Source organism: Scyliorhinus canicula, chromosome 2 (genome assembly GCF_902713615.1).
Source record: "Scyliorhinus canicula chromosome 2, sScyCan1.1, whole genome shotgun sequence".
In the NCBI taxonomy this organism is placed as follows: Eukaryota; Metazoa; Chordata; class Chondrichthyes; order Carcharhiniformes; family Scyliorhinidae; genus Scyliorhinus; species Scyliorhinus canicula.
In genome coordinates this window covers 134,844,676-134,863,605 of record NC_052147.1, presented here as the reverse complement: position 1 = coordinate 134,863,605, position 18,930 = coordinate 134,844,676, and the positions used below count along the sequence as shown (strand labels likewise).

General features: G+C 45.9%; 1 protein-coding gene across 1 annotated transcript in view; it reads left to right on the top strand.

The window, feature by feature from the left end:
* Nucleotides 1-18,930, top strand: part of LOC119958521 (receptor tyrosine-protein kinase erbB-4-like) — a 1,233,387-nt gene that overhangs the window by 867,222 nt on the left and 347,235 nt on the right. The window contains exons 17-19 of the mRNA XM_038787050.1: nucleotides 10,793-10,925; nucleotides 14,557-14,679; nucleotides 15,004-15,102. Coding sequence (XP_038642978.1) covers nucleotides 10,793-10,925; nucleotides 14,557-14,679; nucleotides 15,004-15,102 — 355 coding nt within the window. The remainder of the gene's footprint in view (nucleotides 1-10,792; nucleotides 10,926-14,556; nucleotides 14,680-15,003; nucleotides 15,103-18,930) is intronic.

Genomic DNA, 18,930 nt, shown 5'->3' with positions numbered 1-18,930 from the left:
AAACAGTCTAGTCTATTGATGATCCTGTGACCAGACAGGCCAGTGTATGAATGATCCCCTGTCGAAACTGCCAGTCTCTTAATGATCCTCTGTGCAGACAGTGCTAACTGTTATTGACCCATCCTTCAGAGAGGTCAGTCTATTAAAGATGCTCGCTGCAGACAGGACTGTCTATTAATGATCCTGAGGCCAGACATGCCTGACTATTAATGACCCTCTGTCCAGACAGGCCTGTCTATAATTGATCTTCTGTAGAAACTGCCAGTCTATTAATGATCCTCGATGCAGACAGGAATATCTATTATTGACCCACCCAACAGACAAGCCTGACTATTAATGATTCTGGGTGGCACAGTGGTTAGCACTGTTTCTTCACAGCGCCAGGGTCCCAGGCCCGATTCCCGCTTGGGTCGCTGTCTGTGTGGAGTCTGCACATTCTCCCCACGTCTGTATGGGTTTCCTCCAGGTGCTCTGATTTCCTCCCACAGTCCAAAGATGTGCAGGATAGGTGGAGGACCATTTTAAATTGCCCTTAGTGTCCAAAAAAGGTTGGGTGGGGTTACTGTGTTATGTGGAGGGGTGGGCTTAAGTAGGGTGCTCGTTCCAAGGGCCGGTGCAGACTCGATGGGCCAAATGACCTCCTCTGCACTGTACATTTTATGATTCTATGATTCTTTGTCCAGATGGTCCAGTCTATTTATGATCCTCTGACCAGACAGACCAGAATATTAAAAATCCTGTATCCAGACAGGCCAGTCTATTAACAATCCTGTATCCAGACAGGCCAGTCTATTAACAATCCTGTATCCAGACAGGCCAGTCTATTAACAATCCTGTATCCAGACAGGCCAGTCTATTAACAATCCTGTATCCAGACAGGCCAGTCTATTAACAATCCTGTATCCAGACAGGCCAGTCTATTAACAATCCTGTATCCAGACAGGCCAGTCTATTAACAATCCTGTATCCAGACAGGCCAGTCTATTAACAATCCTGTATCCAGAGGGGCCAGTCTATTAACAATCCTGTATCCAGACAGGCCAGTCTATTAACAATCCTGTATCCAACAGGCCAGTCTATTAACAATCCTGTATCCAACAGGCCAGTCTATTAACAATCCTGTATCCAACAGGCCAGTCTATTAACAATCCTGTATCCAGACAGGCCAGTCTATTAACAATCCTGTATCCAGACAGGCCAGTTTATTAACAATCCTGTATCCAGACAGGCCAGTCTATTAACAATCCTGTATCCAGACAGGCCAGTCTATTAACAATCCTGTATCCAACAGGCCAGTCTATTAACAATCATGTATCCAGACAGGCCAGTCTATTAACAATCCTGTATCCAGACAGGCCAGTCTATTAACAATCCTGTATCCAACAGGCCAGTCTATTAACAATCCTGTATCCAGACAGGCCAGTCTATTAGCAATCCTGTATCCAGAGGGGCCAGTCTATTAGCAATCCTGTATCCAACAGGCCAGTCTATTAACAATCCTGTATCCAGACAGGCCAGTCTATTAACAATCCTGTATCCAGACAGGCCAGTCTATTAACAATCCTGTATCCAGACAGGCCAGTCTATTAACAATCATGTATCCAGACAGGCCAGTCTATTAACAATCCTGTATCCAGACAGGCCAGTCTATTAACAATCCTGTATCCAGAGGGGCCAGTCTATTAACAATCCTGTATCCAGACAGGCCAGTCTATTAACAATCCTGTATCCAGACAGGCCAGTCTATTAACAATCCTGTATCCAGACAGGCCAGTCTATTAACAATCCTGTATCCAACAGGCCAGTCTATTAACAATCATGTATCCAGACAGGCCAGTCTATTAACAATCCTGTATCCAGACAGGCCAGTCTATTAACAATCCTGTATCCAGACAGGCCAGTCTATTAACTATCCTGTATCCAGACGGGCCAGTCTATTAACAATCCTGTATCCAGACAGGCCAGTCTATTAACTATCCTGTATCCAGACGGGCCAGTCTATTAACTATCCTGTATCCAGACAGGCTAGTATTTAATGATCCTCCATCCAGACAAGCCACTCCTGCAATGATCCTCTGTGCAGAAAAGGGTGCCTAATATTGAACCACCTTCCAAACAGACCAGTCCATTAACGTTTCACCATCTTGACAGGCCCGTTGATTAATGATCCTCTGTCCAGACATGCCAGTCTTAACTTTTTTTAAATAAATTTAGTGTAGCCAATAATTTTTCTTTTTCAATTAAGGGGCAATTTAGCATGGCCAATCCACTTATCCAGCACATCTTTTTTTTTAAATTTAGAGTACCCAATTCATTTTTTCCAATTAAGGGGCAATTTAACGTGGCCAATCCACCTAGCCTGCACATCTTTGGGTTGTGGGGGCGAAACCCACGCAGACACGGGGAGAATGTGTAAACTCCTCACAGACAGTGACCTAGGGCCGGGATTCGAACCCATATCCAGCACATCTGTGGGTTGTGGGGGTGAAACCCACGCAGACATGGGGAGAATGTGGAAACTCCACACGGACAGCGACCCAGGGCTGGGATTCAAACCCGGGTCCTCAGCGCCACAGTCCCAGTGCTAAACACTGCACCACATGCTGCCTCTGCCAATCTGTTAATGATCCTTCTGCCAGACAGGTCAGTCAGTTACTGATCCTCTATGCAGACATTGCTGTCTATTATTGATCCACCCTCCAGACAGCCCTTCTGTCAATGATCCTCTGTCTAGACAGGCCAGTCTCTTAATGATCCTTGATGCAGAAAGAGATGTCTGTTATCAACTCACTCTACAGATAGACCAGGCTATTAATAATCCTCTGTCCAGACAGGACGATCTATTAATCATCCTCTGTTCATATAGGCCAGTCTATTAATGATCCTCTGTCCAGACAGGCCAGTATGTTAATGATCCTGCATCCAGACAGGACAGTCTACTAATGACCTTTTGCCCAGCCAGAGCAGTCTGCTGTGACATTCTGTCCAGAAAGGCCAGTCTATTAATGATCCTCTGGCCAGACAGGCTAATCTATTAATAATCCTCTGACCTGACAAGCCTGTTTGTTAATGATCCTGCATCCAGACAGGCTACTCTATTAATGATCCTGTGACCAGGCAAACCAGTCTATTAATAGCCATTTGTTTAGACAGGCCAGTTTATTAATAATCCTCTGTCCAGACAGGCCAGATTATTAATGACCCACTCTGCAGATAGGCCAGACTATTTATCATCCTCTGTCCATATGGCCACTCTTACAATGATCCACCCACCAGACAGGCCAGCCTATTAATGCCCCTCTGTGCAGACGGGCCAGTCTACCAATGATCCTCTGTCCAGATGGACAAGTCTATTAATATTCCTCGGTCCAGACAGGGCTGTCTATTAATGATCCTCTGTGCAGACAGACCAGTGTATTAATGATCCGCTATGCAGATAGTGCTGTCTATTAATGACACATCCTCCAGACAGGCCTTTCTATTAATGACCCTCTGTCCAGACAGGCCAGTCTACTAAAGACGACCCTCGGTGCAGACAGGCCAGTCTATTAATGACCATCTGTCTAGACAGGCCAGTCTACTAAAGGCCCTTGGTGCAAACAGGCCAGTCTATTAATGACTCATCCACCAAACAGGCCAGTCTATTAATTACACTCTGTGCAGACAGGCCAGCCTATTAATGCCCCTCTGTGCAGACGGGCCAGTCTACCAATGATCCTCTGTCCAGATGGACAAGTCTATTAATATTCCTCGGTCCAGACAGGGCTGTCTATTAATGATCCTCTGTGCAGACAGACCAGTGTATTAATGATCCGCTATGCAGATAGTGCTGTCTATTAATGACACATCCTCCAGACAGGCCTTTCTATTAATGACCCTCTGTCCAGACAGGCCAGTCTACTAAAGACGACCCTCGGTGCAGACAGGCCAGTCTATTAATGACCATCTGTCTAGACAGGCCAGTCTACTAAAGGCCCTTGGTGCAAACAGGCCAGTCTATTAATGACTCATCCACCAAACAGGCCAGTCTATTAATTACACTCTGTGCAGACAGGCCAGTCTATTAATGGTCCTCTGTCCAGGCAGGCCAGTCTATTAATGGTCCTCTGTCCAGGCAGGCCAGACTATTAGTGACCCACCTTCAGACAGGCCACACTATTAATGACCAGACCCTCCAGGCAGGCCAGTCTATTAATGGTCCTCTGTCCAGGCAGGCCAGATTTTAGTGACCCACCTTCAGACAGGCCACACTATTAATGACCAGACCCTCCAGGCAGGCCAGACTATTACAGATCCTCCATTCAGGTAGGCCAGTCTATTAATGGTCCTCTGTCCAAACAGGCCAGTCTATTAATGACCCACCATCCAGACAGGCTAGACTATTAGTGATCCTTGTGCAGACAGGCCAGTGTATTAATGACCCATCCCCCAGACAGGCCAGTGCAATAATGACCCACCCTCCAGACAGGTCTGTCTATTAATTATCCTTTGTGCAGACAGGCCAGTGTATTACTGACCCTCTGTCCAGACAGGCCAGACTATTAATGGTCCTCTGTCCAAACAGGCCAGTCTATTAATGGTCCTCTGTCCAGACAGGCCAGTCTATTAATGGTCCTCTGTCCAAACAGGCCAGTCTATTAATGGTCCTCTGTCCAAACAGGCCAGTGTATTAATGACCCTCTGTCCAGACAGGCCAGACTATTAGTGACCCACCTTCAGACAGGCCACACTATTAATGACCAGACCCTCCAGGCAGGCCAGAATATTACAGATCCTCCATTCAGGTAGGCCAGTCGATGAATGATCCTACATCGAGACAGGCTTGTCTATTATTGACCCTCTATCTATGCAGGCCAGTCTATCAATGATTCACTGTCCAGTCAGGCCAGCCTAGTAATTTAAAAAATTTTTAGAGTACCAATTACTTTTTTTCCAATTAATAGGCAGTTTTGCTTAGCCAATCCACATAGACCTCCTTGTGAACCTGCTCCTGGCCCTGACGAAGCATGCCATTTACATGTCCAGGCAGCTAGCAACCGAGATGCTCGTACGGCCAGACTGTGTGGCCCTCTTCCACAGCTACATTCGCGGCCGGGTGTCCCTGGAAACGGAGCACGCGGTGCACACGGTCACCATCAAAGCCTTCTGTACCCAGTGGGCACCGCAGGGGTTGGGGTGCTTCATTGACCCTTTTAATTGCACTCTTATTTGATGTTTTTAAATTTCCGTTGATCATTGTTATGTTCGGGCAGTGCCCCTAACAGGAGCTTTTTTTGCTTTATCACTCAGTTTGTTTCCTTTCTTCTATTTTGTTGGTAGACTTCAAAAGAGTGACCAATTCAACACCCTGCACATCTTTTTGGGTTGTGGGGGTGAGACCCACGCAGACACAGGGAGAATGTGCAAACTCCACACAGACAGTGACCTGAGGCAGGGATCAAACCCCGATCCTGAGTGTCATGAGGCAGCTGCACCATGCCACCCGAGGCCAGCTGCTAGACAGACTGATCTAGTAATCATCCGCAGTGCAGTCAGACCAATCTATTAATGATCCACTATCGAGACAGGCCAGTCTGTTAATGATCTCCCTGCCAGACAGCCTAGTCTATTCATAGAATCATAGAATTTACAGTGCAGAAGGAGGCTATTTGACCCATCGAGCCTGCACCGGCCCTTGGAAAGAGCCTCCATCCTATCCCTGTTATCCAGTAACCCCACCTAACCTCTTTGGACATACGGCAATTTAGCATGGCTGCACATTTTTGAACTGTGGGAGGAAACCGGAGCACCTAGACGAAATCCACATAGACATGTGCAGACTCCACACAGACAGTGACCCAAGTCGGGAATTGAACCTGGGACCTGGAGCTGTGAAGCAATTCTGCTAACCACTGTGCTCCCGATGATCACCATCTTAATGATCATCTGTCCAAACAGACCAATTTATTAATGAATCTCTTTTCAGGCAGGACAGCCTTTTATTTTTTTAAATGTTTCAAATTCATTCACGGGATGAGGATGTCACTGGCTGGACCAGCATTCATTGTCCATCCCTGAGGGTATTTAAGAGACAACCATGTTGCTGTTGATCTGGAGTCAGAGTCACACTTAGGTCAGACCAGGGAAGGATGACAAATTTCCTTCCCAAAGGACATCAGTGAACCAGATGGGTTTTTGTGACAACCAACAATGGTTCCATGGTCACCTTTTAGACTTTTAATTCCAGATTCTTATTGAATTCAAATTTCAGCATTTGCCATGGCGGGATTCGAACGCAGGTTTCCAGAGTGTGACTTTGGGTCTCTGGATTACTAATCCAGCGATAATACCACTCTGCCATTGCCTTCCCTGTTAATGATCTCCCTGTGAGACAGGCCGGTCTATTAATGATCCTCTGTCCAGACATAGGTTTATTCATGATCTTGGGCGGGATTCTCCGAACCTCCGCCGTGTCGGAGAATCGCCGGGGGGGGGGGGGGGGGGGGGGGGGGGGGCGGTGCGGAGTGAAACCTGTCCCTGCCGGCTGCCGAATTCTCCAGCACCGGCGATTTTGCGGGGGCGGGAATAACGCAGCGCTGGTCGGCGGCCACCCCCGCGATACTCCGGCCCGTGATGGGCCGAGTGGCCATCCGTTTTTTGCTGGTCCCGCTAGCATAAATTAGAGTAGGTCCTTACCGGCAACGAGGGCAGCCTTCGGGGTTATCGGAGGGGGGGGACGCGGGGGGATCTGGCCCCGGGAGGTACCCCCAAGGTGGCCTGGCCCACAATCGGGGCCCACCGATCTGTGGGCGGGCCTGTGCCATGGGGCAACTGTATTCTTCTGCACCGGCGGCTGTAGCGGTCTGCCATTGCCGGTGCGAACACGAATCCCTCTGCGCATGCGCTGGGATGACACCAGCACACGCTGGCGCTCCCGCGCATGCGCCAACTCGAGCTGGCCGGTGGAGGCTCTTTGTCTTTGGCACGGATTGGCGTGGCGCAAAGCCCCTTCCCTGCCTGCAGGCGCGGTGCAAACCACTCCGGGGCCGGCCTTGCGCCTGAAGCTGCGGAGGAGTCTGCACCTTTGGGACGGCCCAATGCCGGAGTGGTTCACGCCACTCCTTACTGCCAGAGTTGCCCGCGCCGCCGATTACGGCAGAATCCCGCCCCTTATGTCCAGACAGGTATTAATTATGCTCTGTCCAGAGAGGCTAGTCAATTAATGATCCCCTAACCAAACAGACAAGTTTATTATGATCTTATGTCCAGACAGGCTAGTCTATTAATGATCTCCTGACCAGACAGACTAGTCTATTAATGATCCTGGCCGGGATTCTCTGAACCCGCACTGGGTGGGAGAATCCTGGGGGGACAAAAGAATCGCGCCCCGCTGCCCCGACACCGGCTTACCTATTCTCCGGCACAGATCCTTGGGCACCCGCGGTCAGGGGCCCTTGAATGCGGCCCTCCCGCCAATTCTCCGGGACCTGATGGGCTGAGTAGCTGGCGAGTTTGGCCGAATCCCACCGGCATGGGTCACATATGGTCCAATGCGGCGGGACCTTGAAGGTGTGTCTGCGGGGGCCATCCAGGAGGGTGCGGGGCAGGGGGGCGCCCACGGTGGTCTGGCCCGCAATCGGGGCCTACAGATCGGCGGGTGGACTCGTTCCGTGGGGGCTTACGTTCCTCCGCACCGGGCCCCTGAATGGGCTCTGCCATATTGCCCGGGGGCCGAGCGGAGACGGGAATCCATGCACATGCGCGGAATAATGCCGGCCATTCTGAGCATGCGCGAACTCGTGCTGGCCGTTCTGCGCATTTGTGGAATCATGCTGGCCGTAGCACGCATGCGCGAACTCGCGCCGGCCGTTCTGCGCCAGCTGGAGCTGCGGGGACCACTCCGGCGCTAACCTAGCCCCCTAGGAAGAGGATCATTCCTCAATATCGGGGACCATTAATGCTGGAGTGGTCGGCGCCGCTTTTCACACCGGCGTCAGAACTTGGCCGCAGGATTGGAGAATCCCGGCCCTTATGTCCGAACAGACTGGTGAATTAATCACCTTTTTGAGCCAGCCTGCAGAATGTCCTAAAAAAAGGACTGGGCACTGGACCTAATTTAAGGGCATGATACCAGGCAAGTGGTTGAAGAGTGAATGAGGGAGTATTTTGGTGATAGTGACCATAACATGATCAGATTTAAGGTAATTATGGGAAAAGACAAAGATGGAACAAAAGTAAAAGTTCTGATTTGATGGAAATCCAATTTTAATGAAATTAGACACCATCTGGCTAAACCGGTTTGAGAGCCGCTACTTGTAGGAAACACATCAGAACAGTGGGAATCATTGAAAAAAGAAAGAGAGTACAGGGCCAACATGTTCCCATAAAGGTCAAGGGTGAGGCTAACAAGTTCAGAGAACTCTGGATGTCAGGGGATATGCAGGATTTGATAAAGAAAAAGAGAGATGCTTAAGGAAGATACAAGGGCATCAAAAGAATGGAAATTGGTGAAGAGTATAGCAATTGCAGGGGGTACTTAAAAACGATATATCAGGAGAGGAGAGAAAGAGGGAGCATGCTGAAACACTGTTGGGAAAATAAAGGAAACTTCCAAGGTATTTTATAAGTAAATTAAGAGCAAGAGGGTTACCAGGAAACAGTAGGGTCCATTAGAGACCAACATGGTCATCTGTGTGTGCAGCCCGAAGATGTACGTGAGGTTTTAAATGCGTTTTTAGCATCTGTATTCCTATGGAGAAAGATGATGTAGATGTACAAAGCAGGAAGGGGGAATGTGACATAACTGAACAAATTAGCATTGGGAAGGAAGATGAATTAGCTGTTTTAGCAGACTTAAAAGTGTATTAATGATATCACCTCCAGATATACCAGTCTATTAATGATCCTCTATTTAGACTGGCCAGTCTAGTAGTGATCTGCTCTCCAGATAGACCAATCTATAATGATCCTGCGTCCAGACAGACCAACCTATTAATGAACCTCCTTCCAGGCAGACCAGTCTATTACAGTAATGATCCTCTGTCCAGTGAGACCAATCTATTAATGATTTACTGTCCAGACAGGCCAGTCTATTAATGATTCTTCCTGCAGACAGGCCAGTCTATTAATGATTCTTCCTGCAGACAGGCCAGTCTATTAATGATATCACATCCAGTCATACCAGTCCATTAATGATCCTCTATCCAGACTGGCCAGTCTCGTGGTGATCCGCTCTCCAGATAGACCAGTCTATAATGATCCTCTGTCCAGACTCTGTCCAGACCAACCTATTAATGAACCTCCTTCCAGACAGACCAGTCTATTAGCGATCCATCGTGCAGTCAGGCCAGTGTATTAATCATCCTCTCTGTGGACGAATGCTTCTAATCTACGTTGTGTGTACCTGTGCATAAATGGTAAAATGCATTTTAACAACTAGAGAGTTAATATAATGTGAAGTAGCCAAAGGTAGGGAAGAATATGTGGACATGCAATTGATTATTCCTCATTTAACAATATGTTTAAATGGTGGTAAGCATTATAATTTTGAAAATGGAATAACTATGATGCTGCATCAACTCTTTAGTGTCATCTTTACCCCTCCCCTCAATCTCTCACAGCCCACTCTCCCTCTGTTTTGACTGGAAACACAGCAATCTGCATCCTGTCACATCTTCCTAATTTCTACACCAGAATTAGATATTGGAAATGCTTCTCATTTTCTGCCCTCCAAAGTGAATGCATTGTAAAGGAAGGGGCCTGGTCTGAAAACTGCTTGCAATTTGTCAATATGTATAGTTTGAATTGCAAAGAAAAATATTAATTGGATTTCTGTTTCGAATCTCAATTTTTACAGTGCTCTTTGCGAATTGTTGACGCGCCATTTGTAGTAGGTGCTTTGATCCCTGCTGCTGTTGTTGTTCTTGTTGTCTGAGTTTGGATGCTTTCCTTCTTTGCCTGTCCTGGTAATAAAATTGGATTACAATGATGGATATTTCTAATTAAAAACAGGATGTGATGAGCTTGATTTTGTGAGCGAGTGGGATTTGCATGGCTGGAGGTGGTACATTCCTTCACAGCCCTATTTCACACCAGCCCTGCTTCATCTACCTAACACAGATTTCTCAAGGGGCTCTTAGATCGAAGGAAGACCCTTCAGAAAGAGTTGAAGCATTCATTATAATTACTGTTCATTTGTCAAGACACAAATATGCTGTGCTGCTTTCTCTCTCTGCCTTTGCAAGCCCTGTTCGGTCATAATTGCAAAAATGCGTTATAAGTCTTGTCTCAAATCCAACATTTCCCTCCACTCCCAAGTGCAGAGACACGAACCCACAACCTTGAAAGTTCACTGCCTTTAGTACTTACTTTGTGTGTGTGAGATTGCATTTTGAAGAAATTATATAATTCAGCCATGAAGGAAAACTGTGATCAAAACTTAACAATTAAAGCATCTTTCGTGATAGATAAATGGAATTAAAATACACCAGCTGACATTTTCTGGATTTTTTTTACCGTGGTCAAAGGGTTTTAACAAGATAATTGCTGCGCCCCTTCCATGCTGGGAATTCTAATGCCTCCTGATGGCTATTCACATAAAATTGATCATGGAGTCAGTCCCTCAGGGTACTTCCATCTGATTCCTACAGGTTCCTTCATGCAGTTGATTCAGTTTTCGGCCTGGTGTGACTGGTTGAGGTGACTGGATGCGCTTTCAGTTCTCTTTTTGTCAACACTTCAAACATGTTTTACCCTAACTGTTACTGCCCTGTTGACCCTTGCCATTCCCCCATTCTGTCATTTTGATTGGCAGGACTCCTCTGATTGCTGCTGGCGTGATTGGCGGGCTCTTCATTATGGTCATTCTGGCCCTGGTGTTTGCTGTGTACGTGAGGAGGAAGCGCATCAAGAAGAAACGGGCCATGCGACGGTTTTTGGAAACGGAGGTAAAATGGAATAAAATCTATTTTGCGCAAGCTATTTTGTTTTGAAAGAGGGAAACTGTATATTCTCCTAATGCATTTTTTTAATGGCCAACATAAACAATGAAATATTGAAAAAAACTTTGTCTGACAAACGGAAGCCTTTTGGCCAGTTTTGAGAGTTACAAAATTCACTTTGGTCTCATGCATCGCATCTTCCATTCTGTCCCTCAAGCTCAGCCAACAACCCAAGGCTTTGTCGGTCAGCTGAGCTCAACTTAAGTTTGTAGTGGGTTACTCAATGGGCATTATGATCAATGAGTCAAAACCCCAGATCCTTACAATTGCAAATCTTAATGTTAAAACAGCTCATTCATAACTGCAAAATGTACATCAGATAATTAGGAAACAGCAATGTTCACTCCTCCTTGGTTGCTTAGGTCATGAAGGCATGCCATTTCTATATCAACTTCATCTTCATGATGTAGAGAGCAATAACAGGTAGACAGTGAGCCCATGACACCCCCCACCTCAGCTTCAGAATTTACACAGTGTCAACAAAGAACCATCTGCTCTTGGTCCCTACCCCAGATTGCTCATACTTAAATATGTCAGCAAGGAATTAATTTGAACCCATTCGGCTGGATTCTCTGCCCCGCTGCGCCATTTTCCTGCCTCGACCCACCGGTGGGATTCTCTGTTACGCCGGCCTGTCAATGGGGTTTCCCATTGTGGGGCAGCCCCACGCCGTCGGGAAACCCCCGGGCGCTGGGAAAATGGAGAATCCCGCCCAATCTCTTGCCATTGCAGTTAAGCCAGTACAGCATATCATGGCTACAATTGTGAGAGAGGTAGTGTTATGCATAGTGCTCTCAGCCTATTTAGAAAGACACAGTTTATTGTAGCTTGTATTATGATGTATTAATTGATAATGCAATACCACAAATAACATCCATTATTCTCCCTTATACTGCCTCTCCCCATTTATATTTGTGATTCTTCCGATGCCCTCCCATCTCTTGAATTTTCAATTTTCTTGATCCTAACGGTCTCCTCTTTGCCATGGATGTCCAATCTTTATACCCCCCGCCAGGACAGTCCATTTCTTCCAAAACAAAGGCCCGACCCGCCTCCATCTGCTATCATCCTATTCTGTGTGGCAGAACTTGTTCTCACATTGAACAACTTCTAATTTGACTCCACTCATGTCCTCCAAATAAAGGTGTTGTTAATAAAGGTGTTATTATGGGAATCCCCAAAGGTCCGAGCTCTACCTGTCTTTTTGTGGGCTATGTGGAACATTCATTGTTCCAGTGCCACTCAGGCACCCTCTCTCATCTCTTTTCCAGCACATTGATGACTTTACAGGTGCCACTTCCTGCTCTCACCCTGAACTGGAAAATGTAATCAACTCCCCCTTCTCTCACATTTCCGTGGTCAATTGCCAACTCTTCCTGTCCCTTCCCTTTCTTCACTTTTCTGGGATTGTTTATCAACAATTGTAACCATGACTCTGACTTTGACTACACTTTCTCACAAGCTACTTCCTGTAACGATTCTATTTCATTTTCCCAGTGTCTTCATCTCTTTCATATCTGTTTTGATGGTGATACACTATTCCATCTTAGCACTTCTAATATGTCTTGCCTTTTCCACAGCCAAAGATTCCCCTCCACCACCCACCGTGTTTGTAGGACCCTCAACCATGTCTGTTCTATTTCACATACTCTGCATTCACCCCTTCCCCTCCCTCCCAGAATGAAGATAATAATAATAATCTTTACAGTCACAAGTAGATTTACATTCACACTGCAGTGAAGTTACTGTGAAAAGCCCTTGGTCGCCACATTCCGGAGTCTGTTCGATAGAGTTCCCCTGGTCCTCACCTTGTACAACACCAGGCTTCATATTCAACAATTTCTGCTGTCTCCAGCACGATGCCACCACCAAACACATTTCCTATCTCTCCTTGTAGCATTTTGAAGGAACCAGTCTCTCCAACACCACCGTCCATTCTCTTTTTTATGACCCCTTTCCATACAAGCACAGGAGGTACAACACCTGGGACGGGATTCTCTCCCCCCCCCCCCCCCCCCCCCCACCGTTGCGCCACATTTCTGCCCCGACACGCTGGCGGAATTCTCCGTTACGCCGGCCAGTCAATGGGGTTTCCCATTGTGGGGCAGCCCCACGCCGTTGGAAACCCCTGGGCGCCGGCAAAATGGAGAATCAAGCCGGCGGAGAATCTGACCCCTAATCTTGTATCTCCTCCCTTCTCATCGTTTAGGTCCCCAAACACAGCTTTCAAATGAGACAGAAATTTAGATGTATTTCTTCCAAGTTAGCATACTGTATTCACTGCTCACAATGTAGTCTCCTCTACAATGTCAATAGCAAATGCAGAGAACTTTGTGGAGCACCTCCCTCAGTTGACAAGCATGGCTCCAAGCTTCCAGATGCCTGTCATGTTAATTTTTCACCTCTCTCCCACCCTGACCTTACTAAACTTGGCCTCCTGAGGGGCTTCAATCAACATTGAGTTCAGCAAGCTTAGTTTGTAACTGCTGTCCCCATCCTGTTAGATTGTTCTTTTTCTGGTTTAGTCTTTTTACTTTCTTGTTTCTCTCATTTCCTTTTCTTGCTTCCAGACGATCGTGCCATTCACACCTTCTCTTCGCATATCTTTTGTCTTCACTTGTTCCATTATCATTCCTTTTTGGCTTTACATCATCAACATTTGTGTCATTCTATCTGTCCTGTCTTCCACCCAATGAGAGTCCTTCCTTTTTGTACAACTTCCCACCTTCCCCCTTTTTCTCTTGCTCCAAACCTATTACATTTCTAACTTTTCCCAGTTCTGACAGAAGGTCACAACACTGAAACATTTGCACTGTTTCTCTCTCCATGGATGATGCCTGACCTACTGCGTATTTCCCTCATTTTTTGATTTGATTTTAGATTGCCAACACCAGCAATATTTTGTTTTTGTGCCCATCGATCCTAACTGGGTAGCATTTGTTATTTAGTATTTAAATGATGTTGTCGAATAATTCAAACCCATTCAGATTTGCTGCTTGTCCTGAATCTACCTTCCCATTTCTATAATCTGTACAACATTATTACCCACACATAATACTCCCAACATTCACTTTGTCCTCATCCCACATTTGACAGCCACATCTTCTGTTGCCTCGGGCTAGACCCTGTACATCCCATGCTCTGGAATTCCTTCCCAATTTACTTTTGCAGCGTCCTTTAAGACTTTCCTTAAAACAATCTCTGCTGGCCAAGCTTTCTGCCACCCTCCCAATATCACTTTCTATGGATCAGTGTCCATTCTCTCCTCAGAACCCTGGAACATTCTACTTTTGTGTTTTTCTTTGTGAAAGGCACAATACGAAGGTAAGTTATTACCTCTGCCTTGTGGAGTTCGGCCCGTTGTGCTTTAGAATAGACAATGCTTACATTTACACCACTCCCTCTGCTGTTAAATTGAGATGGTTCACCTCACAAAATGTAGGGCATGAGGCTGCCATCGAAGGTACATCACATTGGTCTGGAGCAGGGTTGGAACTCGAGTTACAGTGGGCAGGGTTGTTGAATGTACCACTTACTCCCTCGAGCAATTTCTGTTTTCCTTTCCTTTTGTCTTCAGCTGGTGGAGCCTCTAACTCCCAGTGGTGCTGCACCTAATCAGGCACAGCTTAGGATCCTCAAAGAGACTGAACTGAAACGAATCAAGATTCTTGGTTCCGGTGCATTTGGGACGGTCTACAAAGTGAGTAGTGCTGTTGTGCTCCATCATAATAACTCAGAGCATTAGCTCCTATCTGTAAGTGTCAACCATTTCCCGCGACTTTGCAATTCCCTTTGCCTCAAGCTACCTCCTAAAATTATGATGCAAGACCTAAGTGCCGCACACATGGTCAATTCTTCTTAATATGGACTTATCTGTCTAAATCTATTCATCTCGTAGATTTTTTTTGTTGTTGTCAACTTCTGACAGCTAAGGAAGAGCTCCACCAGCCAGAGCTATTTGTGGTAGGAGCAGTTTGTTTGTGCAGAAGTGTTTCTCTGTGATGATGTTTTCTATCTTCATCAGGGTATCTGGGTCCCAGAGGGGGAGACGGTGAAGATTCCCGTGGCCATTAAGATCCTCCGTGAGAGAACAGGTCCCAAGGCGAATGTAGAATTCATGGATGTAAGTCGATGGCATGTAGCTCCTGATTAATTTTGTGAGTACAGTAATGGAAACAAGGGAGGTGACAGTTATTGATTGTGCTGGAGGTGTCAATGAAACAAAGGAATGTGGTGTTTCAAATGAAGTTGGAGCACTTAGCTGGAGGTTCATTTAGCTCCTAGTTGAAAATGATTAAAGTGCCATGCTAGCAAATGGAGCCTCGCTACACACAGGCTCCAGTCACATCATTGTGGGAGCAGGCTCCTAACTGAGGATAATGTATTACTAATGAATATAATCGGATGATACGGTTTTCACAGATAGTTTGGCAAAGGTGTAATTAAGCTAAGCACGACAACATCCCGCTAATGTGGAATCTATTCAAAGATGCCAGCTGAGTTTACAGTACAACAGGCACAAAATAAAACAGCACCACACTTCAGCTTGTCTCGATTGCATTACATCTGGGCAGTGCATGTTCATTGTAATCAGGCACCATTTACAAAATGTTCAATTAGCAATAACTATCTTACATACTTTTAGCTTCATCAAATTTTCTGTTATTAAAGGGTAAGATCATTGCAGATCATACTGCACCCTTTTGACTAAACAAGACAGGAGAGGGCTGGAAAGGTGGTCCAGGGTTCTACTGAACCTCCTGGCCAGTGGGGTATTATGGCCTCGACAGACTGAATGGAAATTTAACTGTCTCACTGCATACGTGGGACACACAGGGGTGTAAAATACCAAGCCCTCATTGGAAATCCACTACTGTACCTGTTAAACTTGCAGTCATAAGTGGCAACTGCCTGAGTGATGAGAGCTGAACACTGTCATATATTGTAAAGATCTATAGATTTACACGGCATGTCATCATGCTGCATCATACAGTATATATGCTCCCCAATAGCCTATTAATTATGTACTAATACAGCAGATGAAAATGAGAAAGAATGGCTGCTTGCCATGTTCTACCATGGCAACAGATGGTGAAGAATGAAAAACAAAGATTGGCATTTGTGTCGTGCTTTGGGCATCTCTCAGAACTTTACAGCCAATGAAGTACTGTTCAAGCATAGGCACTGTCATAATGTTGGCATCATAGCCCTCGATTTGTGCGCAGCAATCTCACACTAATGACTAGATAACCTGCTTTTGAGATGTTGGTTGAGGGATACGTATTGGCCAATACATCGAGGGCAACTCTCCTGCTGTTCTTCAGAATAGTGGCATGGTATCTCTTCCATCCACGGCAGAGGGAAGGTGGGGTCTTGGTCCAGCATCTCATCCTAAAGACCGGTGCAGTGCTCTCTCAGTACCCAACTGGAGTAGCAGCCTAGATTGATACATTCGAGCCATAATCCGAGACTTGAACCCGATATCCTGAATCAAAAGTACCACCAGCCGAGCCAGAACTGACACCTTTGGTTAACCAGTGCTCACATTGGCCCGGGCAGACATTAGCTGCTAAGGTTAAATGGATACCATCGTAAGCTTGAGTAGCTAAAGCACCGTGAGCTAAATCACTGGCTTTTAAAGCAGACCCAGGCAGGCCAGCAGCGCAGGTTCAATTCCTGTATCAGCCTCCCCGAACAGGCGCCGGAATGTGGTGACGAGGGGCTTTTCACAGTAACTTCATTTGAAGCCTACTTGTGACAATAAGTGATTTTTATTTCATGAAAAATGTTAACTGACAGGAGAATTGCTGAGATTAAAAACAAAAGAAATTGAGAGAATGTGAGTTTGTTTGCTTTATAGTTCAGTGAGTTGTTATAATCTGGAATCCACTGGCTGAAAAACTGGTGGAAACCGATTCAATAATAACTTTCAAGAAGAAATTGGACATTTATCTGCAATGAAAAGAATTGCAGAGCAATGAGTTGAGAAATGGGCTGCCCATTACCAGCTCTCTGAATGGAGCGAGCTGCTCTAATTTCCTGACCATTTTCTTTATCCCTTTATATTTTTTATTTCCAATACATAACCAGTTCTCAATTGAGTGACAGTCTCTGCCGCAATACCCCACTGTGGTGCACAATCTTCCATCTCTACTAACAGTCCCATTTGCTCTTTGGAATTGCTTTGAAACCCTCTATTGGTCCCCATTAATTTTGTCTATTCCATTTTTTCATAACCGGAATCTTTAATTTCTTGAATCTTCCCAATGAATCGCCATTGAACCTCTCCCTTGACTTGAAAGTCCTTCCCATAATGCTCCTAACCGACATACTACATGTTATACTTAAAGTTCTTTGTATAAATCCAATCATACATTTCCCTTTTTATCGTCTATTTTTCCTGCACCTTCATCAGTAAAGATGTGTGGCTGGGAAATTCAGCTTCCTGCTGTTCGGTCACTAAAGGGAATTCAGATCCTTTAATATGACAACCAGAAAGTGCACATTCATTATGAGCTGCCAGTGCATTGCATACTGTGTCAGTAAAAACTACTGCTATGGCAGAGAGGGCTGGTTTGGGTTGGTCAACCACCAGAATAAGAATGTGTAACATGAAGGTAAAAGAAATAACAGCAGAACACCATATGTCCCTCGAACCTGCATTGCCATTCCGTAAAATTGTGGTTGATCTTCCACTTCAATTCCATATACCTGCACGTATCAGTACCCCTGAGTCCAGAAATCTAACTATCTTAGTCTTGAACTTAGTGCCTGAGTGTCCACACAGCCCTTTGTGGGAGAGAATTTCAAGGATTCACAATTATGTATGTATAGCTGAGATCCCAGACATCCTTTTGAGTTTGAAAACACTTGAACGCCAGAGAAAACATTGCTTGATTGACAGCTCCGACTCTCTGATTTGTGCTGTCAATTTCACAATAGGTATTTCCAAATGTTAATTGATTTTGAGGTCTTATGGTTTCTGTTATTGATAGTTTAAAGGATATGATGAATGACCCTTTCGTAAAGCATTGTTTAACATAGTAGTAAATAATGAATGAAACACTTCAAAAACATTTTTTTTACATAACCTACTGTCACTACAGCGTTCATTGGGGGCAATGTTGTGCCTTTGTCGGTCATGAGTGCAAATGGCGACAGGGGAACAAAATCTTGCTGACAAGATTTTGTTTCCCGGTTTTCTCCGCCCCTCACCAGTGACGGAGCAAGGTTCCTGCCCACAAAGGGCAATAACATCATTGTAAAGCATTAAAATAAATGTTTATATAATTAATGAGCCCCCCCCCCCAACCACATTATCCCCCCTCACTTAATATTTATACCCTGCCGTAGTAAGATTTAGAACAGATATATAAAAACGAGAATCGATTGAGGGGCCCTGGGCATGTCCCTCTCCCACTGGGCCACCAAGTAAGTATATCCTCCAGGGGGAGAGGGACACGCCGAGGCAGTGCCTTGGCATTGCCCCCTGACACAAGTTCGCACAACTCCCTGGCAGGAAGAGCCCCTGATGCTTGTGCAGTGTTGGGTGGTGGGGGGAGGGGGTAAGAGAGAGAGAGAGGCCCTAATGCTTGTTGGTGGAGGGTGGAGGGGGTGTCCTCTGTATCTGTGGGGTGGGGCTATGGGGAGTATATTTTTAGTTCAGATTGGGGTGACCTTTAAAGATTGCATCACAATCTCTGTGGAGCCTATCTTTCTGGCTCTCTCATTCCATGCCCCCTACAGGTATAAACTATGCATAAATTGTTTTTCTCTCAGAGTGTCAGAAGATCTGGTGCTGGATTCTACAGACCCCCAGCCACGTTTCTAGACGGCGCGAGCCTTTCGCTACTGGTGGGATTCTGTATTCTCATTGCTTGTCAATGGGACTTCCCATTGAAGCCACTCCACGCTGCCGGGCAGGGTTGGGCAGCCGGCATGAAAAATGAAT